Here is a 27,166-nt window from a genome sequence, read left to right on the forward strand (position 1 = left end):
TTACAGTACAATGACTTCTATCAGAAATGCTTTACATGCTATTGACAACTTTGGAGCTATTTCTTGTTTTCAAACTCTTGATAACTATTTAGCAGATTATCTTTGCAGCCAGACAGAAAAGCATCAACTTGGTAAAACTAACATATATTTGGGGCTTCCCTGGTGGCTCAGTAGTAAAGAATCCGCTTGCGATGCAAGAGACCTGGGTTCAATTCCTGGGTCAGGAAGATCCCCTGGAGAAGGAAATGGCAACCCACTCCAGTAGTCTTGGCTGGGAAACCCATGGACAGAGGAGCCTGGCGGATTACAGTCCATGGGGACACAAAACAGTCGGACATGACTTAGCAACTAACAACAACTATATATAGCAATTAATTATAATTGTACTACCACAACAAATTAAAAAGAACAGATTACCACTCCCTTTATGGGATATTCCTATTCATATTCTAAGTTTTTGCAATTACTCATAATCTTCTGAGACTGATAATCAAGAGTCTCCCTCTTCTCATACAATCTATTTCATTTGGTATTAAATGGATTAAAATTTTATTCTTTCCTGCTGTGTATCTGGACTGTTTCCAATGTTTGATGATCATAAATAATACTGGGATAAGTATTCTTACACATATAGCTTTGTTCTGTGAATATTTCCTTATGGTAGATTCTTAGTATTGAAGGTGCTCAACCAAAAGTTTTAACCATTTATTTCTAAGGTTGTTGATGAATACTTACAGACTTCTTGACAGAAAAATTATATCAATTTACACCCCTATCAATGATGTCTAACACTGTTCTTCTCAATGGATCATTTATAGTAAAGAGTACTATTTTCTTTTCATCTTTGCCAATTTGTCAGGGAGAAAAAGTATACCATTCTTATTTTAATTTGGATTTCATCTATCTATTATTATTAAGATCGAGAATTTTAAATGCATTCTAGTCATGATTATACTTATACTATAGTTCAGTTCAGTTGCTCAGTCGTGTCCGACTCTTTGCGACCCCATGAATCACAGCATGCCAGGCCTCCCTGTCCATCACCAATTCCCGGAGTTCACTCAGACTCGCGCCCATCGAGTCAGTGATGCCATCCAGCCATCTCATCCTCTGTCATCCCCTTCTCCTCCTGCCCCCAATCCCTCCCAGCAACAGAGCCTTTTCCAATGAGTCAACTCTTCGCATGAGGTGGCCAAAGTACTGGAGTTTCAGCTTTAGCATCAGTCCTTCCAAAGAAATCCCAGGGCTGATCTCCTTCAGAATGGACTGGTTGGATCTCCTTGTAGTCCAAGGGACTCTCAAGAGTCTTCTCCAACACCACAGTTCAAAAGCATCAATTCTTCGGTGCTCAGCCTTCTTCACAGTCCAACTCTCACATCCATACATGACCACAGGAAAAACCATAGCCTTGACTAGACGGACCTTCGTTGGCAAAGTAATGTCTCTGCTATAGTAGTAATGATAAATTGTCTGCTCATGATCTTTGTTACTCTACTGGAGAGATCATTTAACTGTCTTACTTATTAGCATCTCTGATAAATTACAAGATGAAGACTAACAATTTTATACATAATTTATAGATTAAAAAAATAATTTATGGACTTTGATTACTCATGTTGGTCATGTTCCCTACTAGCATAGAAATTAGATTATTGTTTTTGGAAAATTATTCTCTTTTTAAATATCACATTTTAATTTTATTATATGTATTATTTGCCACACTAATGTGAAAAATAGTAAAATATACTAACTTTGTGATTCATGATTTTTCCATATGTTTCCACCAGAGATTCTGCATAAAATGGTGTTTCTCCATAAAGCATTTCATACATACAGACCCCCAAAGACCACCAGTCACACTCAGGTCCATATCTGCCTTTTCCATCTTCCATGGCTTGAAGGATTTCAGGAGAGATATAATCTGGAGTTCCAACAGCCACTGAGGATTGGACCTGAAGAAGTTCACATTGTTAGTAATCAACCATAATATATTAGAAATAAATAATTATTTTAATTAGAAATTTTTATATTTATATAGAAACACAATAAGCACTATTTCATAACAACTTCAATTTTGTCATTATCTGAATTTAGTCTCCTTGTCCATATAACTTAAAATATATATAATTACCACACTGACAAGTTCTCCAGATTTTCAACACTATAGAATGTTTATTATAGCTGTTACTTAGTTGACTACACTTAGAGTAAAGATATATGATTTGAACACCACAGCCATGAACCACAAATTGAATATTTATTTTAGAACATTCTTATTTTTGATATTATCTGTCCAACATTGCCATATTTTAAGTGGAACTTTGAAAGTTTTACCATTAATTATGTGGGGAAAGAAATAGAAAAAAAACCTGGCTACTATTATAAGCAGCTTGGAGATTATTTTAAAACATTTTAATGATAATCTAACTAAATAAATGTTAATAATGTCCTGCAAACTATTATTTATTTAAAAAATTATAAAAGGGGAAAAATATTCTTCAAAACACTGAGTCTAAACAGAGAACATACAATTATGGCAATGTAGATATAACTTAGAAAACAACAGCTAAAAACAGATTCTGGGCACATATCTTTTAAGGTATTCCAAAATAAAAGAAAATTAGTTTTTTATATGTTTTTAGAGAACATACCAAGAAATGAACATTCTCAAGATAAAATAATGGTTAATACTCTGAATTTCCTAAAGTACCATTCTTAATAATTATAGAACAGACTTCTTTGGCAATACTGAGATTAAGTAACTTGAACATTCTTGATAACTCTCAAAAATACTAGATAAAATATAACAAACATTTTCTAAATGTATAAATGAGCCTATAAATAAAGAGACATTCTTAGATATATGTAATCAAGAAATGATTAGAAACCAGGGCAATAAGCATTAGAGCAGGAGTGCCGTTGGGAAACTGTTTCCATTTTCTAGGTACTCGACTTTTAACATATACATAAGGTCAAAAGGAAAGATCCTGCGCTTCCTTGAGTTTTGAAGTAAAAGTCTGCCCCATATAATCTTTATCCTAAAAGGTGTGCGTATGCGCATGTGTGTTAGTCAGCCAGCCATTCGCTTAGTCGTGTCTGACTCTTCGTAACCCCAAGAATTGTAGCCCGCCAGATTACTCTGCCCATGGAATTCTCCTGGCACAGATACTGGAGTGGGCAGCCATTCCCTTCTCCAGGCCTAAAGGGTATATTGTAAGTAAAAAGGTGAATTACAAAATCTGCCATTCAGCAGAGAAACACAGTGACATATGTGAAAAAAAATTTACTCCTTTAGAAATTTGTAACTTTTAGGTCACATAGTCCCACCACTTGGGATTCTAATGCACAGGACTTCTGGGGTTCAGAAATGCTCAAGCCAAGAAACTGGTAAAATACTGCCATCTGGTTAGGGGCGCCTAGAAAGCTTCTCATAACAGATTCAAAACTACCTGGAGGATACATGCTCAAACTTGGCCTCATATAATTCTCACACATAAAAATTCACTAAAAGATGAGTTCAAAATCCAATAATATAACTAAATGAGGAAACATTCCATTTATGAGCAAAAGCCAGAAATCCAAACAAACACCACAATCAGACCTCAAAAAATTATCAGTTCCACTTCATAAAATAAGTATGTTTAAAATTATTAGACGTTAAAAAATCTAAAGCATAAGAAAAAGCTGAAAAAAAATAAAGTCCTAAAATGGAAAAAACTAGTTGTTGAAATAAAAGATATGAAGAAATAAAATCAGATCCACATCTGTACACTTTGTTAAACTACAGAGCACTAAAGGTAAGAGATTTAAAAAACCCCTGAAATAAAGAGATTTTCTACGCAAGAAATGATAATTAGAATGACAGCTGAATTATTAATGCTAATGTAGCTGTTAGAAGAAAATGGAACTGTATTTTTCAAAGTGATGAAACAAAGTAATGGTCAGTATTATATTCCCTACCCACCTAAATTATAAAACGGAAATGGGGATTAAATAAAGATATTTTCATACAAAGAGTGAGTGAACTACCACATATAGACTCTTTTAGTTAAACAGGAGTACTAAGGGATATACTTCAAATCAAGAAACATAATCCAGAGGAAGAAATGTGACACTAGAAGCACCTGTGAACAAAGATGCTAGTCAGCTTTAGCATGCACCTAAACGGTGACTAACTGGATAAAATAACGATGAAGGAGAAATAGGGCAATAAAGAGTAACATGAAGATGAGCAGGAGCAATAATAGCGATAGGAGATGGGGGAGGAGGAGGAAGGAATAACTACTCAAACGATGGAAAATAGTATGGAACTAAAACACTGGAAGACAACCAGTTACTAAGGAAGTGATCAGGATTAAAATGTTCCGAGCTTCTTGGTTTTCTATTTTTTCATTTATTTTTTAATTATTACTTTTAATTGTGGTAAAATACCCATGACAAAATTTACCATCATAACCATTTCCAAGTGTATAGTTCAGTGGCATTAAGTACATTTACACTGCTGTGCAACCGTAACCACTGTCCATTTCTAAAACTCTTTTCATCTTACAAAACTGAAAATCTATTAAATAATAACTCCCCCATCCCCTTCTCCTCCCAGACCCTAGCAACCACCACTATATATGCTAAGAATTTGACTACTCTAGGTAGTTTATACAAGTGAAACTGCACAATAATGTGTTCGTTTGTGTCTGGTGTATATCACTTGGCATGTTTTTTAAAAGGTCTATCCATGTTGTAGGATGGATCAGGATGTTCTTTTAAAGCTGAATAATGTTCCAATGTATGGATATACCACATTTTTTTTCCCATTCACCCAAGAGTGGACACCTGAGTTGCTTACATCCCTTGACTTCTGTGAATAATGGTGCTGTGAACATGGGTGAACAAATATCTCTTTGAGACTCTGCTTTACCTTCTGTGGAATATGTACACAAACGTGGAACTGCTAGATCATATGGTAATTTTATTTTCAGCTTTTTGAACAACTGTTATACTATTTTCCACAGTGGCTACAGCATTTTACATCTCCATCAGTAGCGCACAAAGATTCCAATTTTCCCACAACTTTACCAAAACTTGTTATTACTGTTTTTTTTATAGTAGCCATCCTAATGGTATGAAGCAGTATCTCATTGCGGTTTTGATGTGCATTTCCGTATTGACTAGTGATGTGGAGTCATTCGTCTATCTTCTTAGGAGAAACATCACTTCAGATCCTTTGCGTATTTTGAAATGGGTTGTTAGTCTGCTATTGAGTTGCAGGAATTCTTTATACATTCTGGATAATAACCTCTTGTCAGACATACAATTTGCAACTACTTTCTCCCACTGTACAGGCTGCCGTTTCACTATAACAACTGTATGTTTTGATGCATAGAAGTTTTTAATGATGATGTAGTCTACTCATCTATTTTTGTTGTTGCATATTGTTTTCTGTCATATCCAAGAAATCACTACCAAATCCAATATCATAAAACTTCTCCCTCTGCCCCTTAAATGTAAGTTTTAACTCTTACATTTAGGGTTTTGATCCATTTTGAGCTAATTTTTGTATACAAGATAAACTGTTTTTTTCTTCAATTAGGAATATGGGGAAAACTAGATTTAACATAAATGATAAATGCTTAAATTTTTAAGATAAACATTAAAATATTTGAAATAGAATGTATAACTTCCAAAAAGGAAAAAAAAAAAAGAAATAAAAACAAATTTGACCCAGCCAACAAAAAGCAGGAAAGGGGGTGGGAAGCATGATATAAACAAACAAGCAAAACCTATAGTAAATAGTCCGAGATACTAGAAAGAAATACAAACAAATAATGAAATTCACAAATGATTAAGTTCACCTATCAAAAAGCACCATTATCACATTAGACGACAAAACCAAAATGAAAATTTTTTTGAAAAATCAGCAATAATCTGTTTAATGCACCTAGACATAGAACCTAAGAAACGTTTTTTAAGAAAAAGGATGGAAAAATATGCCAGGCATATGCTAAACAAATGAAAGCTAAGGGAGCTGTATTAATTATCAGTCAAACTAGATTCTAAGCCAAGATGATTATTATGATTTTTAATCATTTATTAACATAAATAGAAAATACCATGGAAGAGCAATCCTAAATAATATGTAACTAACAACACAGCTACAAAAGAGTTGTGAAAATTACAAGGGAAAATTAAGAAATTCAACATCATAGTAAAGATTTTTAAATAATAAATAGATGAGAAATAGAGGCAGTAAGAATATTAAAATTTTGAACAAAGTTTACAACTTTTATCTTATTACAGATATCTGCAACCAAAAGTTAGAAAAAGATTCATAATTTCAAACAAATATGTAATAGTTAAAAGAACTGGCCCATGCAAAATCAAAACATAATCTTGACAAATGCTAAAAACTGCTAACAAATAGATCCACTCTTCAGTAAAAGAAAACTTTCTATAAACACCAGATAAGTAAATATTGTACTATGAATACCAAAAGGCACACATCTAAATAATTAATGGTCCACAGAAGAATTCTAACTAAAGCTGGAAAATATTTACTAAAATGCTCTATGTCAAAACTTAGGAAGAAAAAGTTAAGCATAAATAAACCATATTAGGAATGAAGAAAGGGGTGAAATATGCATGTAATTGAGATTTTAAAACTAGAAAGAGTGCAATCTGAACAATTTTATACAAATAAAATTGAAAATGCAGAGAAAAGAGATAATTTTCATAGAAAAAAATGTAACTTACCAAAACTGACTCAGGAAGAAATAGAAAACCAAAGAGACCTATAACCATTAAAAAGTTTGAATCAATAGTATAAAATCTACCTGGAAAACAAACAAAATAAGAAGAAAACAAAACCTCACCGAAGCAAAGGTGATTTAAAGTGAGTTCCATCAATTACATAAGAAACAGATAACCCCAGTATTATAAGAACTGTTCTAGATCCAAAATGGGTAAGGCTGGGGGACATGGCTCCCCTGTTCATTTTATAAGGCTAAAACAACCTAAATACAGAACAAGGCAGACGAGAAAAATTTGAGAAGGAAAATTATACTGCAAACTCAGATATAATCAATGTCAGATATGAATCTCAGGTGACAATTCAATATAAAATTTTAGCATGGTCAATCTAGCAATTTGATCAAAGATAGCAAGCAATACAACTTGATGATAAAGTTACATTTACATTCAAAGAATGTATGCTTTAACACTGGACAATCTTTGTCACTCATCATGTAACAGGAAAAACACTCTGATATCCACTCAATAGTGCAGAAAAATTATTTGAATGTACAACATTAACAACCATAACATGGCAATCAGAAACAGAAATTTCCTTAATCTGATGAAGAATACATACCAAAAGCTTCCAGCAAATATACTACTTAATTTAAAACTGCAGGGAAAACACCAATAAAGCTATGAACAACGCAGAGAAGCAACCAATTCCTAAACATTAATCCTGTGCTGAAGATCACTAACTGCATGATAGGAAAAAAAATACAGCAAAGTAAAAATGTAAGGACTGGAAAGGACAAAACACAAAGCTGGTCATTATTTGCAGATTATAATATTGTCTATATAGAAAAATATACATATAGAATCTATAAATTGTTTTGAACTAATTAAAAAAAGCTTAGCAAGCTTGCTTGTTTCAGGATGTATACACAAACAAAAGTCAACTGTGGTCCTAAAGAATAGCAGCAAACTATTAAAATGCAAAATTTTAAGTTATCCATTTATAATAGCCCCAAAACAAAAAACTCCACAATGTATCTAGGAGCAAATCTAACAAATAAAGGTAATGAATTTACCTTTAAACAATTTACCTTTACCTGAACATAATTATAAAACTTTACACAAATAAGAGAAACCTACAACAATGAAGACAGAAACCATATTCACAGATGGGAAGATGGCAAGTTACAGACAAAGTTTTCCCAAAATTAATCTCTAAATTCAGTGAACGTCTACAAGCTTGCATATGTGAAGGGGTGTTTATATGTGTCTGTATGTATATAAACCAATAATATAATCCTAACAGTCATATGGAAAAACAAATGGCCAAGAACATCCAAAACAATTTCATAGAAAGAAAAAGAATTACAGCAAGACATCCCCACACAAAAACTGACTTCTTATAAATGTATAGTGATTTAAATTGTTTAATTTTGACTTCAATGTGAGAAACAAAAAGCAAGGTGAAAGTTAATATAGAAACTCACAAACTTTGGGAAAGGTTAAAATTGAAGCAACTATCCAGGTAATAATGATCCATACAAAATTATATAATTACAACATTTCAGAACAACAGAAATAAACATAACACGCTAAAGGCTTCCAAATAAGGGGGGAAGATTATAACAGAAGCTTTGATAATTAGGATGGCATCAGATGCCTCAACAGTAAATTAAAAAGACAATGCAGTGTCTTCTAAATTCTAAGAGTAAGTTCAAATCTATAATATTATGTCCAGTCTAGACAATTTATTCATCAAGTATAAGAATAGAAATGAAGGCATTTTTCAGACAGGCAAGATTATGAAATATTTACTTCCAATGGAACCTTTCTGAGGTTCAGTTCAGTTCAGTTCAGTCTCTGAGTCGTGTCCGACTCTTTGCGACCCCATGAATCGCAGCATGCCAGGCCTGCCTGTCCATCACCAACTCCCGGAGTTCACTCAGACTCACGTCCATCAAGCCGGTGATGCCATCCAACCATCTCATCCTCTGTTGTCCCCTTCTCCTGCCCCCAATCCCTCCCAGCATCAGAGCCTTTTCCAGTGAGTCAACTCTTCGCGTGAGGTGGCCAAAGTACTGGAGTTTGAGCTTTAGCATCATTCCTTCCAAAGAACACCCATGGCTGATCTCCTTTAGAATGGACTGGTTGGATCTCCTTGCAGTCCAAGGGACTCTCAGGAGTCTTCTCCAACACCACAGTTCAAAAGCATCAATTCTCCAGCGCTCAGCTCTCTTTATAATCCAACTCTCACATCCATACATGACCACAGGAAAAACCATAGCCTTGACTAGACGGACCTTAGTTGGCAAAGTAATGTCACTGCTTTTCAATATGCTATCTAGGTTGGTCATAACTTTTCTTCCAAGGAGTAAGTGACTTTTAATTTCATGGCTGCAGTCACCATCTGCCATGATTTTGGAGCCCAGAAAAATAAAGTCTGACACTGTTTCCACTGTTTCTCCATCTATTTCCCATGAGGTGATAGGACCAGATGCCATGATCTTCGTTTTCTGAATGTTGAACTTTAAGCCGACTTTTTCACTCTCCTCTTTCACTTTCACCAAGAGGCTTTTTAGTTCCTCTTCACTTTCTGCCATGAGTGGTGTCATCTGCATATCTGAGGTTATTGATATTTCTCCCGGCAATCTTGATTCCAGCTTGTGCTTCTTCCAATCCAGCATTTCTCATGATGTACTCTGCATAGAAGTTAAATAAGCAGCGTGACAATACACAGCCTTGACGTACTCCTTTTCCTATTTGGAACCCGTCTGTAGTTCCATGTCCAGTTCTAACTATTGTTTCCTGACGTGCATATAGGTTTCTCAAGAGGCAGGTCAGGTGGTCTGATATTCCCATCTCTTTCAGAATTTTCCACAGTTTATTGTGATTCACACAGTCAAAGGCTTTGGCATAGTCAATAAAGCAGAAATAGATGTTTTTCTGGAACTCTCTTGCTTGACTACCACTAAATTGAGAAGACACACACATATGGATCCAGGAAACAGAGGATCCAATACTAGAAAGCAACATATTAAATTCCATGATGATGAGGAAAGGTAATTTTAGGATGACAGTTGTACAGTAGGCCTATTGGACAGTGGGCCTACAGACTAGAATCAGAGTATGCAAACCTCCAGATGAGAGAGTCACTAAGTTATTCATTGTGTCTGAGAAAGAAAGAAATTGCTCAATTTCCTAAATGTAGTGGAGAGTTTGGGGATAAACTAGTGAGAAGGCTGAGTGCCAAAGAGCTGATGCTTTCAAACTGTGGTGCTGGAGAAGACTCTTGAGATTCCCTTAGACAGCAAGGATATCAAAAACCTGTCAATCCTAAAGGAAACAACCCTGAATATTCATTGAAAGGACTGATGCTGCAGCTCCAATACTTTGGCCACAAGATGTGAAGAGCCGACTCACTGGAAAAGACCGTGATACTGGGAAAGATTGAGGGCAAAAAGAGAAGGGGCTAATAGAGGATGAGATGGTTAGTAGCATCACCAACTCAATGGACATGAGCTTGAGTAAACTCAGGGAGATAGTAAAGGACAGGGAAGCCTGGCACTCTGCAGTCCATAGGGTCGCAAAGAGTTGGACACAGCAACAAAAGTGAGATTTACACAGAAAACTAAGCAAAGCAAATGAGTCACTTACTCCAAGGAAAACAAAGAGCTGTTTAAGAAAAGAAATGTAATTAAAACAAATAGCATGGCACAGTCATAAATAATATTTGTAAAAGTATGTTTGACTTAAAGCTCAACATTCAGAAAACTAAGATCATGGCATCCGGTCCCATCACTTCATGGCAAATAGATGGGGAAACAGTGGAAAGTGTCAGATTTCATTTTGGGGGGCTCCAAAATCACTGCAGATGGTGATTGCAGCCATGCAATTAAAAGACGCTTACTCCTTGGAAGGAAAGTTATGACCAACCTAAATAGCATATTGAAAAGCAGAGACATTACTTTGCCGACTAAGGTCCATCTAGTCAAGGCTATGGTTTTTCCAGTGGACATGTATGGATGTGAAAGTTGGACTGTGAAGAAGGCTGAGCGCTGAAGAATTGATACTTTTGAACTGTGGTGTTGGAGAAGACTCTTGAGAGTCCCTTGGACTGCAAAAGGAGATCCAACCAGTCCATTCTGAAGGAGATCAGCCCTGGGATTTCTTTGGAAGGAATGGTGCTGAAGCTGAAACTCCAGTACTTTGGCCACCTCATGTGAAGAGTTGACTCATTAGAAAAGACTCTGATGCTGGGAGGGATTGGGGGCAGGAGGAGAAGGGGACGACAGAGGATGAGATGGCTGGATGGCATCACTGACTCGATGGACATGAGTCTGAGTGAACTCCGGGAGTTGGTGATGGACAGGGAGGCCTGGCGTGCTGTGATTCATGGGGTTGCAAAGAGTTGGACACGACTGAGTGACTGAACTGAACTGAAGTATTTTTTAAACATTGAACAGGATTTAATGAAAGACTATGTGATAATTACAACATGGGGAAGATAGGATGTGTAAGGATTGGTTGAGATAGGTGTAAGAGATCTGAATCCTCATCTTTCATGGTGGGAAATTAGTAGATAATATCTGCAACTAAATAACAAGAGACAGTAGTATGAATATGATAATAAAAAATAAATAAAAGAAACAACAGAAGACAGAGCTGAAGGATTTGTATGTGTCTGTCTGTAGAAAAAGAGACTTGGAGATGAGAAGGACCTAGGACAAAGGAATGCTGCTTTTGTGATAAGTCTTCCTAAAATATGTAAACATCACTTGATAAAAATAAAATAAACAAGTAAAAAAGAAGATTCCTTCATTATAACTTTCTAAATGGAGGACCAACATGCTATTATGTCAAGAAAAACTATTTGGAGATGATTAATAAAAAATGAATGACTAGAAAGAACTTCTGACTCTACAGAATTTCAGGAATAAATCAGATCAAGGGAAACACAGACAGACAGAAATGGCACTCAGTGCTTTCTGGAATGCACAGGAATTTGGAGAGCTGAACATCAGACTCCAGAGGAGTCCCAGCTTTGAATCTAAGACGCTTATAACATGCAGGACTGGGCAAACACTACCTCTTCCCCTGGAATTCTGTTTCAGTGTATCTCTCTCCTCTCCAGAATTACAGACCACTTCTTTACGGTGCCACAGCCTCCCTGACTTTAATCTGTGTTTTCTCAACTCAGCAAGACCACCATGCTATTTCTCTCCCTCTTATGTCATACCCGGCACTATCCACTTCCCACTTTATACTTCACACACGTGCAGTTACCTTAGAGCAGAATAATTACATATACCAGTTTTACAGAGTTTGTGTGATATTGCCATATCTTTTATTTCCACCCATGTCATAAAACCCACACTACATTTATTTTTGTTTTTAATAATCAGATGTCTCTTATGCAAACTTAAAAAGAAAGATTAGTATAGTCTTTTTTCTTTATTCTTACCCTATAAATCTTATTTATCGTATCTGATATTCTTTATTATACAGATCTAAGCATCCAAATGGAATTGGCTTCTTTGTAGTGGACATCCTTTAGCATCCAGGCCTCTTTCATTTATCTGAAAAGGTCTTCATTTTGAAGAGTATTTTTATTCTATATAGAATTCTCGGTTTAGAGACTTTTTTTCTTCTTTCAGGACTTTAAAGATATCATGCTGTGATTTCTCACGAAAGGTCAATGGTTATTCTTCCCATTTTCCCACAGTATGTATGGCTTTCTCCTTCTAGCTGCTTCCCATTTTTATTTTTTAATCTTTAATTTTCAGTAGTTTAATTGTGATGTGGCCAGGCACGGTTCTTTTCACAACCTTGAAATATACCAGGATTCTTAAATCTCTTTTTCATCATACATAATAGCTTGAGCCATCAATTTTACTAATGTTTTCTATTACTATCTCATCTTTTTCTAGGCTTCTAATTGTATGCATCCCTAGGGCCCCTATATCAATTTTGCTTCAGTCTTTTTCTCTCTGTTCTTCAGATTGCTTGATCTCTCTTAATCTATCTTCAAATTCACTGGCTTTTTCTTTTTTCATTTCTAATCCACCATTAACTTCTTCCTACGAACTTTTTATTTCTATTAATATAATGATCAAATTCTAAAAAGATTCACTTGATTTATTTTTCTGCTGACATTCCTTGTCTGTGTAATTACCAAGACTAATATCTTCCTTTGAACGTATTTATGATAGTTTCATTAGTCTTCGTCTGGCAAATCCAACTTCTGTGCTACCCAGGTTTCTACTGACTACTTTTATTTTTAAATTCTGTATCACAATCACTTAAGTTACCCACTATTTATTTTTGGTCTAGTGATTTTTTATTGAATGCTGGTCACTGTCAATAAAACATTGTAGAGAATATGAATTCTTCTATCTTCCTCTAAAGAATATTAATTCTTCTTTAAGCAGTTAAAAAAAAATACTAACTTGAATATGGGATGGCTTACAGTTTACTCTTTAAGGGCAGATTTATAAAAAACCTAAGATTCATCTCCTGATTCCCAGGTGGCTGAGTATTAAAGAATCTGCCTGCCAATGCAGGAGATGTGGGTTCAACCTCTGGGTCAGAAAGACCCCCTGGAAGAGGAAATGGCACCCCACTCCAGTATTCTTGCCTGGAGAATCCCATGGACAGAGGAGCCTGGTGGCTACAGTCCATGGGGTTACAGAAGAGTCAGACATGACTTAGCGACTGAACAACAGCAACAAAGATTCATCTCAAGCCTCTTCATCTGGAGGACCACTTTCATACTCTGTTGATTTTACCAGGACTTGGATTTAGGCTGTTAGATAGGTTTAGGGTAAGACTTACATGTAACAAACATCTTAACTAGCTCTCCAGAGCTAATAGTCCCTAGCACTGTGTCTCCTCCAGCACTACTTGATTTCAAGTAATCTGTTTGATTTTCAAATGGATAGAATTTACTATTTGGTAATTCTCAGATGTTCTTATACAGTTGGCCCTCCATGTCTCCTGGTTACACATTTGCAGATTCAACCCATCAGGGATCAAAAATATTTTTTAAAAAAATTTCCAGAAAGTTCCAAAAGGCAAAATGAATTTGTTACATGCTGGCAATTAAGTAGGTATTATAAGTAATCTAGAAAGAAAAGTGAAGTCGCTCAGTCGTGTCCAACTCTTTGCAACCCGATGGATTGCAGCCTGCCAGGCTCCTCCATCCAGGGGATTTTTCCAGGCAAGAGTACTGGAGTGGGTTGCCAGTTTCTAAGTTATCTGCTTAGGGTAAATTCTCAAAAGTCAAATGACTGGTCCAGAATAATGGGATGTTTTTGTGGCCTTTGGAATGTATTATACCAAATTTCTTTTCAAAAAGTTCCTACCGATTAAAATGATGTATATTTGGACATCTACTATACAACCAGGAAATTAAGATAAATATTACTACTACTACAACAAACGTGGAATAAAATTGAGGCATGCAAACCATTAAGTAATTGAGAGAATATAATGGAGGGGTCTAGGAGACGACAGAGGATGAGATGGTTGGATGGCATCACTAACTTGATGGATGTGAGTTTCAGCAAGCTCCGGGAGTTGGTGATGGACAGGGAAGCCTTGTGTGCTGCAGTCCATGGGGTCTCAAAGAATGGGACATGACTGAGTGACTGAACTGAAGTGAGGGTTAGCAGAAATAAAGCAAATGGTAACATAAAACTTAGAGGATTTTCTGATAAAAAGCATTCACTTGTTATACACTGGGAAACCAGTTACCTCGGGAAAACTAGACAACTAGTAAAGAAAGAGAAAAGAAATGAAAGTGAAGGAGTCACATCTTTTCTTTTTCCCTCTGGGATTTATTTTCTTCAGTCCTCTGGAACTGTGAAAATAAGTTATGCTAAAGAAGAAACAAACAAGAGTCTCAAACAAGGCATAGTATATCAATCTTAAAATCATTAATATAAGCAGTAGAAAATGGTGCATGAATTTATAGACAAGCCTTATTATGAGTAAGCATGCCTAAGTGGAGGGAAGTTAAGCACAGAAAGACAAATGGATAGAAGGATATTTGATAGATAATATAAAGAGAAGGACTCTAAAACAGATAAAGGAAACAAGGAGGAAGGGTGTAACAGTTTAAAATTTATCTTCATTTACCGTTCCATCTTCCATCAGCTTCAGACATGAACCAAAATCCGCTAACCGAATATGTCCATTCATATCCATCAATATATTGTCAGGTTTGATGTCTCTGAAAAAAACAGACACATTCAATTTTTAGTTGGAAAAAATAAACACAATTAGTTACTTGGTAAGATGGAAAAGACTCTTAAAAATCCCCTGGACAGCAAGAAGATCAAACCAATTAATCCTAAAGGGAATCAACCCTGGATATTCATTTGAAGGACTGATGCTGAAGCTCCATTATTTCGGCCACCTGACACAGGCAAAGAGCTAACACATTGGAAAAGACTGGGAAAGACTGAGGGCAGGAGGAGATGAGGGAGACAGAAGATGAGATAGTTGGATGGCAACACCGACTCAATGGACATGAGTTTGAGCAAACTCCAGGAGAAAACAGTGAAGGACAAGCAAGGAAGCCTGGCGTGCTGCAGTTCACTGGGTTGCAAAGAGTTGGACACAACTTAGCGACTGAACAACAACAACTTGGTAAGATAACCATTTTTGTCTGAAAATCTCAACTTTTTTCAGAATTACCACTCTAGGAACACATATTTCTTTCATTACTTTATGGGTTCAAATCCTCTCTCTGGTTCGTATTAAAACGTTCTTAAACACACGCAGTTTCAGTGCTCCGGAGGTAAAAAGTGCTTGGTAATTCTCAGGTTACACTGGTCTTTCCCTGCTTCCTTTAGATACACAGTTTCCAGTGTGACCATGGTAGGCCTACTTTCTGCACACAAAGAAGGGTCATAATCACTTGATTCTAACCCATGAAATTGAATAGGAAAAAATGTACTTCCTAGACCCTGCACATAAATGTAGATAAACACTCAGTTACTGCAGGTCACGATACAAAAATAACTGTTTCATAAAAGTGATTTGGGAAACAACTGAAACAACTACTTACTAGTGATCTACATTATATAAAGCTATTTACAGATGTTAAGTCAAAGCCTTGTAAGATATCCAAATTTAATTAATAATAAGCTCTATCACTCCAGCTTTGGCATTTGTTTTTACAGTGTTGCAAAACTCTGTGGCAGGTATCCCACTACAAGGGCAGAGCTGAGCAGTTCTGATAGCCTATGGCCTTCCAAGCCTAAAATATTTCCTACCTAGCCCTTTATAGAAAAAATTTTCTGATCTCTGTATTGGCTGATTGCTTAATATAGACAGGCATATGGACAGGCTAAAAAACTACAAACTGTATGGGAAATGGGCTTCATAATCCTCAATATTTGAACTGACAACCTTGACTGTCAGAAATGCTATACTAAGAAAAGATTTTCTGCTGTTTGGAAACACTAAAAAAGTACACTTTAGTGCTAGAAGGAACCTTAGATATTACCTAAACCATTTTCTGATGCAGGGAAAACTGTACTTTATTCTTTATTTTTAAAAACATTAAAGCTATATAATCATTATGCTGCTACTGCTACTGCTAACTCGCTTCAGTCGTGTCCGACTCTGTGCGACCCCATAGATGATGGCAGCCCGCCAGGCTCCCCCATCCCTGGGATTCTCCAGGCAAGAACACTGCCATTTCCTTCTCCAGTGCATGAAAGTAAAAAGTGAAAGTGAAGTCGCTCAGTCGTGTCCGACTCCTAGCAACCCCATGGACTGCAGCCTACCAGGCTCCTCTGTCCAAGGGATTTGCCTGGCAAAAGTACTGGAGTGGGTTGCCATTGCCTTCTCCGATATAATCATTATACGTAACTGCTACTGGCAGATTTCTCAGATTTTAAAGAAGACAAAAGGAATCATAAAGACAGAATTTATAAACATCAATAATATTTTTCAGTTATCTGGAAAATAATCTAATACTATGTTTCTAAAATTTATCCATATTGACACATATTTGTTTTAGTTCATTATTTTAAATGCTATATGGAATATTTTCATACATGTAATTTACTTATCAATTCTCCAGATTATAGAATTTAAATTATTCCCAACAATTTTAGGTTGTTTTAGATTTTTATTTTGCTATTACACAAAATTCTAAGATGAATATTTTTTACAAATACCTCCTTGTACTCATATAGGAACATTTCACCACACTATCTGGAAGTGGAATTGCTATTAAAAGACAAGTATGTTTTTAACTTTACTAGCAGGATTACTATTAAAATTAAGACTCTTTTTTGTGATGAACAGGGAGGCCTGGTGTGCTGCAGTCCATAGGGTTGCAAAGAGCTGGACAAGACTGAGCGACTGAACTGAACTGAATGGTCATCTTAGATTTTTCTTCAATAAAATGCTAATTAAAATCTTGTGCCTTTTTTTATATTGTGTGTATGCTGTTTGTTTTTAGTTTATCTTCAGGAATTTTGTTTCCTCAAATTTACCTACATGTGTTAGAAATCTGTTCTCCCAGCATGTGGGCTTGCTCTCCTATACTGTTTAATGGATCTTTCTTATTCATAAAAAAGTATTTAATGATAATGTAGCCTTATAATTCATCATTTGTTTTTCTGTCTTTTGTCACTGTTTTCAGCTTTACGGGGACAGAATTGACAAGCAAAACTGCAATACATTTATAAGTGTACAAATGATAATTAATTCGATATACATAACATTATGAAAGGATCTTCACCATCTAGTTACCACATTCATCATCTCATTGAATATATTTACTTTTTGTGTGTGTGAACACATATGTTCTACTCTCTTAGCAAAAAGATATTATCAACTATCATCATCATGCTATACATTAGCTCCTTGGATCTCGTACATCCTAAAACTTAAAAGTTTGTACCCTTTTACCAAGTTCTCCCTGTTTCCCATACCCTCAGTCCCTGTCAATCACCATTCTACTCTCAAAATTTGCCTTTTCTGTCCTAAGGTAGCTCCCTTATCTTCTCCTCCCAGGAGTCATCAAGACAGTGTCCTATATATTCTTTTAAAAGTTTTATTTTTCATTTCAAGTCTTTATTCTCCCTGGAATTAATTTATGTTTTGTGTGAGATAAAGGCCACACTATATTTCTTTTTGTCCCAATACCATTTATTGAATGACATCCTTTTTTACCACTGATTCTTAATAGCACCTAGGTCATAAATCAAGTGCATCTATTTCAGGACTTCCCATGTAATTTCAATGAACAGTCTTTGGAACAAAAGGGAGCCTATTAACAGGACAACAGGCATGAATGAGAACTGTCATAGGCAAACAGAGGTAGGGCCACCCTATCTATATGCCTATACTTAGACTAATATCACAGTCTTTATTGTGACAACTCTATATGACCTCTTTATACCAGTAGATCATGTTTTTAAATTGCCATGGCTCTTCCAGATAAATGCTAGAATTAGCTTAGTAAGTTCTATAAAACATATTGAGATTTTGATGGGAATCACAATGACTTCGGGCTTCCGGGGTGGTGCAGTGGCAAAGAATCCACCCGTCAATGCAGGAGACACAGGTTCAATCCGGGAGACACAGGTTCAATCCCTGGGTCGGGAAGATCCCCTGGAGAAGGAAATGACAACCCACTCCCATATTCTTGCCTGGAAATTCCCATGGACAGGAGAGTCTAGCAGGCTACAGTCCATGGAGTTGCAAAGAGTCAGACACGACCTAGCAACTGAGCACAGCGCAATGACTTTACAGAGTAATCTGAAGAGAAATGGTATCTTTGCAATATGACTTTTCCCGTCCATGTATCAATTAACACTAAAGACACATTATATCTTAACTTAATATATATAGACACATTATATATTAGTTACAAGTCTTCTTTTATGTCCTTCAATAATAGTGAATATTTTTTCAGAGAGCTTACCCATCTTTTGTCATCAATAATCTTACGTACTTATTGTGAATAGGACTTTCTTCATAGAAGCATTCTCAATTTGCTTCCAATTTTAATGGGAATGTTTCTACTATTTCACCATTAAATATGATCTTTGATTTAGATTTTTAGTAGAACCTCAATATTAAGAGAATTTCCTTCTATTCTCAAACTGCTAAAAGTATCAGGAATGGATATTCAATTCTGTTGTCATTTTTGGTATTTTCTTTTATGCTTTTTCTTCTTTAACCTATTAATACAGTGTATTACACAAACAGATTTTTCTTCTTTTCATGGTCCTTCATTTTTAAAAAAATTTTTAATGGGAGGAAGATTGCTTTACAATGAATGTTGTGTTGGTTTCTGCTGTACGACAACACAAATCAGCCATAATCACAGTTATGTCTCCTCGCTCATGAGCCTCCCTCTGCTCAAATAGATTTTTTATTGAAACCTCCTTGCATCCTGGGATAAAACCTACATGGTCACACTTTTGTTTTTAATGTGCCATCAGTCACTGAGTCTAAAGTTCTATCATAAAGATACACTAGTAAATCATATGCCACTAAAAGAACATACTGACTACTATAATTTTAGAAGGGATTAAAAACTTTCAGAGAGATTAAGTTTGTCTTAGCACTGAAAATACATAATATGCATATTACTGAATCCAACTTGTATTTAAAACCTTACCTTCATATTCATAAGCGACATTGTTTCATATAACATTCTCTTCTTGTACTATCCTTGTCAAGTGTTGTTGTTAAGGTTTTACTATCTCCATAAATTAAGGTAAATGGCTTTTCAAATTTTCTAAAACAGTTTAAACAGGATTCAATTAAAAGTAAAGGACCACTCATCCGCAAAACCATGTGGAGTAAAAGACTGTTAATAGCAGCTATATACATTAACAGTTCAAAACTGGAAAAAACTCAAATGACAATCAGCAGGTAGGTGGATAAACTGTCAGAAAAATAAACTGTCAGTGGAAGGCTACTCAGAAAGAAGGAAAGATCAAATTGGATGAATCTCAAAAAACTTATGCTGATCAAAGGATATCAGACCAAAAAAAAATATGATGAATGACTCCATTTATAAGAAATTTCTTAATTTGAATATGAGTCATACCATTCATCATTAATTAAAGCTTCTGTAATTTATAATTTTCTTTATCTCCAAGGAAAAGCATTATTTGACTTAAAAAGAACATGACTTAAAACATTTATCTTACCCAGCAATCCCACTTCTGGGCATACACACCGAGGAAACCAGAATTGAAAGAGACACATGTACCCCAATGTTCATCGCAGCACTGTTTATAATAGCTAGGACATGGAAACAACCTAGATGTCCATCAGCAGATGAATGGATAAGAAAGCTGTGGTACATATACACAATGGAGTATTACTCAGCCGTAAAAAAGAATTCATTTGAATCAGTTCTGATGAGATGGATGAAACTGGAGCCGATTATACAGAGTGAAGTAAGCCAGAAAGAAAAACACCAATACAGTATACTAACACATATATATGGAATTTAGGAAGATGGCAATGACGACCCTGTATGCAAGACAGGGAAAGAGACACAGATGTGTATAATGGACTTTTGGACTCAGAGAGAGGGAGAGGGTGGGATGATTTGGGAGAATGACATTCTAACATGTATACTATCATGTAAGAATTGAATCGCCAGTCTATGTCTGATGCAGGATACAGCATGCTTGGAGCTGGTGCATGGGGATGACCCAGAGAGATGTTATGGGGAGGGAGGTGGGAGGGGGGTTCATGTTTGGGAACGCATGTAAGAATTAAAGATTTTAAAATTTAAAAAATAAATAAATAAATAAAATTTAAAAAAAAAGAACAATATTATTTAAAATTCTAAGTCAAAATTAATACTCATGATATACATTTTATGTATAACAATTACTTATATAACTGTTACATATATAATATTTAACAATTATTCTATATTATTCTTCTTTATAAGAATAAAAAAGCATCCCGAAACAATGACCATATTAAAAGGGAAATATTCTATAGGTCATTCTTATTTTAACATTTCACTAGAATATCAGTACCAGAGCATGATTATTATAAATATTATTCCTATAATAGTAAAATGTGGATATAATAACATTAGTTAACCTTCAAAGCTGCAGTTTTCAACTCTGGATGGACAACAAAATCAACTAGAGAGGTTGCACCTACATATACATCCGCCCCAGTCCAGAAACCACAGTTGGATTATTGCATAGTGGTTGATTACTGAGAACTAACTACTCATTTAGGACACATGTCTCTCCTTTCATCAACATCACGTCAGTGTCTCCCATCTGGTTCCTTGTCATCATTTACACAGGTTGAGGATGCAGGCTCTCACATATGAATGCTTTCATTTCCTGGTCTTCCTACTCCTCCTCTTTATATACCAATATAGAAAAAAATTAGCATACTGTATTAAAACATCACAACCAAAATGGTTATTAAAATTGTATCATAATTTTATCAAATACATATTACATCAGTAATACAGAAAAGGAAACCAACACTGGTAAAATTATGTCACAAACTGCCTCTTTGTTAGTCATACATTTGAATATTTTATAGGAATATTAATTTGAAGCTTACTTTACAACTGAAAAAAGTTATTCATAACATTCTGTTAATAACTTTTCTCAAACTTATCTTTCCCAACAGTGGCTGCCCAAACTCTAATCTTTTTATTGATACACATCCTTCAAGAAACCATCTAGATACAATTAACAAGAGGAAACAAGTGAAACTGACAACTCACACCTATAGTGTAACTCAAAGAAAGTCTACCATGAAATTAAAATCATTTCTAATTACAAAAATAAACATTCAGATCCAGCAGACCAAACTCTAATATGCATGTAGAAACAAGACATAGGAAAGAGACTATGGGAAAAAGAAGAAAAGAACAGGGAGTCCAGGGATGATAAAATGTAGATTAAACTACTACCTAGTGTATCATTGAAAGGAAAGTCCTAATAAGCATGATATGCGTGTGCATGCTAAGTTGCTTCTTCAGTCATGTCTGACTCTTCAAGATCCTACAGACCATAGCCTGCCAGGCTCCTCTATCCATGGGGATTCTCCAGGCAAGAATACTGGAGTGGGTTGCCATGCCCTCCTCCAGGGCATCTTCCAGACCCAGGGATCAAAAGCACGTCTCTTGTGTCTCCTGCACTGGCAGGTGGGTTTTTTACCACTAGCAATACCTGGGAAGCCCCTTATTAAGCATGGGGTAAGATGGAATAATGGAGAAGGCAACGGCACCCCACTCCAGTACTCTTGCCTGGAAAATCCCATGGATGGAGGAGCCTGCTAGGCTGCAGTCCATGGGGTCGCAGAGTCGGACACAACTGAGTGACTGCACTTTCACTTTTCACTTTCATGCATTGGAGAAGGAAATGGCAACCCACTCCAGTGTTCTTGCCTGGAGAATCCCAGGGACGGGGGACCCTGGTGGGCTGCTGTCTATGGGGTCGCACAGAGTCAGAAACGACTGAAGTGACTTAGCAGTAGCAGCAAGATGGAATAAAGGGGGAAAATGAGTAAAAGGTACATGAGATCTTTTTGAACTGAGTGCAATTTCCTGTGAATCTAAAATGGTGTTAAAATAAAAAGCTTTCTTTTTTAAGGCCCAACCCTGAAAACTACCTTGAGAAAATTTATAGGCTTATTATTTTATGCTCCTTATTGTTGTTATATTAAGATAATCTTTTTAACACATATTTATATTGTACTTAAACAATGTATCACTAAGGAGAAGAACTTAAAACTGTGTAACAGTCAATGGTATGTGATTTTCTTTCATCAGTGGACCTCCTATGTCCTTGTCCCTCCCAGCTCAGTCATTTCTCACATCCCCTTTTGCCCATGATCTTTACCTCCACTCCTCTGGTTAAAATCCCAACTGGCCAATCACCAACTCCTAAACTGCAGAATAACTGCTTTCTCTTCTGAGATCAGCCTTTGACACTACAGGTACACCTCAGAAATATTGCAGGTTAGGTTCCAGACCACTGCAATCAAGCTTATCAGCAATAAAGCAAGTCACATGAAGTTTCTGGTTTCCCAGTGCATATAAAATTATGTTTGCACTATAATGTAGTCTAGTGAGTCCAGCATTATGCTGTATGTCTTCAAAAACAATGTACATACTTGAATTTAAAAATGCTAAAAAAAATAAAAAATAAAAAAAAAATAAAAATGCTTTATTACTTAAAAATGATAACCATCATCTTCCAATGCAAGGTTGCCATAAAACTTCAATCTACAAAAAGCATAGTGTATTTGACGTATAATAAAGCAAAGCACAATTAAACGAGGTAGCTCTCCCTATATTCCCTCCACATGACCTCACTTGCTAAAGCTCTATAAAATCTGCCTTTCCTTTCTAAGGCAATGTCTAAGTCAGCTTGGGCTGCCATGATAAATACCATAAACTGGGTGGCTTAAACAAAAGAAATTTATTTTCTTGCAGTGAAAGAGGTTGGGAAGTCCAAGATCAACGTCCAACAGGGTTTGGCTTGCAGTTAGGACTATTTTCCTGGCATGCAGATGGCTGCCCTCCAGTTGTGTCCTCACACGGCCTTTCCTTGGTGTGCTCACAGACTTGGGGAGAGGGGAGCACACTCTGCTACCTTCTTTCACTAATCCCATCATGAGGACCCTATCTTAACGACATCATCTACCTAATCACTTCCTAAAGACATACTGGGAACTAAGAGCTTCATCATATGAACTGGGGGTGCGGGGAACACATCCTCATTCCATAACAAGCAGTATATTCCTTGAAAGCATCTCATGCCCTAGCACTATGAATAAAGGCTTATTTATGCTTAAAAGTGAAAGTGGCTCAGTCGTGTCCCACCCTCTGCAATCCCGTGGATTGTATGCAGCCTGGCAGGCTCCTCTGTCCATGGGATTTTCCAGGTAAGAACACTGGAGTGGGTAGCCTTTCCCTGCTCCAGGGGATCTTCCCAACCCAGGGATGGAACCCAGGTCTCCTGCAATGCAGGGGTATTCTTCACTGTCTGAGCCATCAGGGAAGCCCAAGAATACTGGAGTGAATAGACGATTCCTTCTACAGGGGATCTTCCTGACCCAGGAATTGAGCCAGGGTCTCCTGCATTGCAGGCAGATTTTTTACCAGCTGAGCTGCAGGGAAGCCCTAACATTTACCTAGTCAATGTTCTTCTACAGTTTTTATTAATCACTTAATCAGCTAACAACTGAATAATCACTATGTACCACAGATTGTGCTTGGTGCTAGGGTTACCGAATATATATCTCAGATTAACCGAAGTATTTCTACTGCTAAAATTAAATAATGAGAAATAGGTGGAAAATAGCAAGTTAATGGCCAAAACTGATCTATTTTAAAATACCACATAATTATTTACATAAGATGCTAATGAGTAATCAAATAGTTTGACAGACTTTTCTTTTTAATAAGTATATGATGATACTATATTTTTATATACACACAATAGTCACATTTGTTGATAACATAATGGTTCCTACTTTATATAATGTAGTAAGATATATCAATATTTCATGATATTCCACAAAGTTTACTTAACACCTATCAGAACTCTGTGTTGGTTTCAGATACCATGAAGCAGAAGTGAGACCAACTGAGCCAAAACCCAGCATGTTCTATTTTACAATGAAATCAGCCACCAACTTGCAAGAAAATGGCTAGCCATATTCTGCATTCTTCTGGCTGAAGTTTCTTCAAATAATTCTCAAACAGATGGTACTACTAAAATAATATAAAATTACTTTAAAATGTATTTATATACTGTTATGTTGTCTAGGCACTTCTGTCTTCATCAGAATCCATTTCAAAACTTACTGTTTTTATTAAATTCAAAAATCATATTGTAAAAATCAACACATTTCTTGAAACAAGTAATGAAAGCACAAAAATAATCACTAATGACAGTCATTGATTTTTTTTCCTGGATCAGCAAGTAGAACAACTAACTGCCATATACTAAAGAGAGGCTCAAAATGAAAAGCATAAAAACAAGATGCAAAAATTCAGAGGAATATGCCTACCAAAGCCTGGTATACTTGCATTTTACAATATAAAGTTAGTTTCAAGGCAAAACAAAAGCCTTCTTAGTGATAAAAAGAAAATTATTTCACCAGCAATACATAACAAGTAAATCTGTGATACCTCACTTTCTTAGGGGAAGAGGACATGAAGGAGGATGATGGTTCAGTTCAGTTCAGTCGCTCAGTCGTGTCTGACTCTTTGCGACCCCATGAACGGCAGCACGCAAGGCCTCTCTGTCCACCACCAACTCCGGAGTCCACCCAAACCCATGTCCATTGAGTCAGTGATGCCATCCAACCATCTCATCCTCTGTCGTCCCCTTCTCCTCCTGCCCTCAATCTTTCCCAGCATCAGGGTCTTTTCCAGTGAGTCAGTTCTTCGCATGAGGTGGCTAAAGTATTGGAGTCTCAGCTTCAGCATCAGTCTTTCCAATGAATATTCAGGACTGATTTCCTTTAGGATGGACTGGTTGGATCTCCTTGCAGTCCAAGGGACTCTCAAGAGTCTTCTCCAACAACACAGTTCAAAAGCATCAATTCTTCGGCACTCAGCTTTCCTTATAGTCCAACTCTCACATCCACACATGACCACTGGGAAAATCATAGCCTTGACTAAACGGACCTTTGTTGACAAAGTAATGTCTCTGCTTTTTAATACACTGTCTAGCGTTGATCATAGCTTTTCTCCCAAGGAGCAAGCATCTTTTAATTTCATGGCTCCAGTCACCATCTGCAGTGATTTTGGAGCCCAGGAAAATGAAGTCTCTCACTGTTTCCACTGTTTCCCATTTATTTGCCATGAAGTGATGAGACCAGATGCCATGATTTTAGTTTTCTGAATGTTGAATTTTAAGCCAACTTTTTCACTCTCCTCTTTCACTTTCATTAAGAGGCTCTTTAGTTCTTTGCTTTCTGCCATAAGGGTGTTGTTATCTGCATAACTGAGGTTATTGATATTTCTCCCAGCAATTTTGATTCCAGCTTGTGCTTCATCCAGCCCAGCATTTTGCATGATGTATTCTGCATATAAGTTCAATAAGCAGGGTGGTGATATACAGCCTTGACGTTCTCCTCTCCTGATTTGGAACCAGTCTGTTGTTCCACATCCAGTTCTAACTGTTGATTCTTGACCTGCATACAGATTTCTCAAGAGGCAGGTCAGGTGGTCTGAAGAATTTTCAGACCATCTCTTGAAGAATTTTCCACAGTTTGTTGTGATCCACACAGTCAAAGTCTTTGGCGTAGTCAATAAAGCAGAAACAGATGTTTTTCTGGAACTCTTTGCTTTTTTGATGATCCAACGAATGTTGGCAATTTATCTCTGGGTCCTCTGCCTTTTCTAAATCCAGCTTCAATATCTGGAAGTTCACGGTTCATGTACGGTTGAAGCCTGGCTTGAAGAATTTTAAGCGTTACTTTGCTAGTGTGTGAGATGAGTGCAATTGTACGGTAGTTTGAACATTCTTTGGCATTGCCTTTCCTTGAGATTGGAATGAAAACTGACCTTTTCCAGTCCTGTGGCCACTGATGAGTTTTCCAAATTTGCTGGCATATTGAATGCAGCACTTTCACAGCATGATCTTACAGGATTTCAAATAGCTCAAATGGAATCCATCACCTCCATTAGCTTTGTAGTGATGCTTCCTAAGGCCCTCTTAACTTCGCATTCCAGGATGTCTGGCTCCAGGTAGGTGATCACAGCATCGTGGTTATCTGGGTCACGAAGACCTTTCTTGTATAGTTCTTCTGTATATTCTTGCCACCACTTTTTAATAACCTCTACTTCTGTTAGGTCCATACCACTTGTTTTATTGAGCCCATCTTTGCATGAGATGTTCCCTTGGTGTCTCTAATTATCTTGAAGAGATGTCTAGTCTTTTCCATTCTATTATTTTCCTTTATTTCTTTGCATTGATCACTGAGGAAGGCTTTCTTATCTCTCTTTGCTTTCCTTCAGTTCAGTTCAGTCGCTCAGTCGTGTCCGACTCTTTGTGACCCCATGAATCGCAGCACGCCAGGCCTCCCTGTCCATCACCAACTCCCAGAGTTCACTCAGACTCACATCCATCGAGTCAGTGATGCCATCCAGCCATCTCATCCTCGGTCGTCCCCTTCTCCTCCTGCCCCCAATCCCTCCCAGCATCAGAGTCTTTTCCAATGAGTTAACTCTGCTCATCAGGTGGCCAAAGTACTGGAGTTTCAGCTTTAGCATCATTCCTCCCAAAGAAATCCCAGGGCTGATCTCCTTCAGAATGGACTGGTTGGATCTCCTTGCAGTCCAAGGGACTCTCAAGAGTCTTCTCCAACACCACAGTTCAAAAGCATCAATTCTTTGGTGCTCAGCTTTCTTCACAGTCCAACTCTCACATCCATA

The 27,166-nt window shown here is 36.6% G+C and overlaps 1 protein-coding gene across 1 annotated transcript in view; it reads right to left on the reverse strand.

The window, feature by feature from the left end:
- The window catches only part of CDC42BPA (CDC42 binding protein kinase alpha), a 304,553-nt gene that overhangs the window by 145,172 nt on the left and 132,215 nt on the right, over positions 1–27,166 (reverse strand). Inside the window, 2 exon segments of the mRNA XM_005690541.3 lie at positions 1,752–1,952; positions 14,878–14,971. Coding sequence (XP_005690598.2) covers positions 1,752–1,952; positions 14,878–14,971 — 295 coding nt within the window.

The sequence above is a fragment of the Capra hircus genome, chromosome 16 (genome assembly GCF_001704415.2).
Source record: "Capra hircus breed San Clemente chromosome 16, ASM170441v1, whole genome shotgun sequence".
Taxonomy (NCBI): domain Eukaryota; kingdom Metazoa; phylum Chordata; class Mammalia; order Artiodactyla; family Bovidae; genus Capra; species Capra hircus.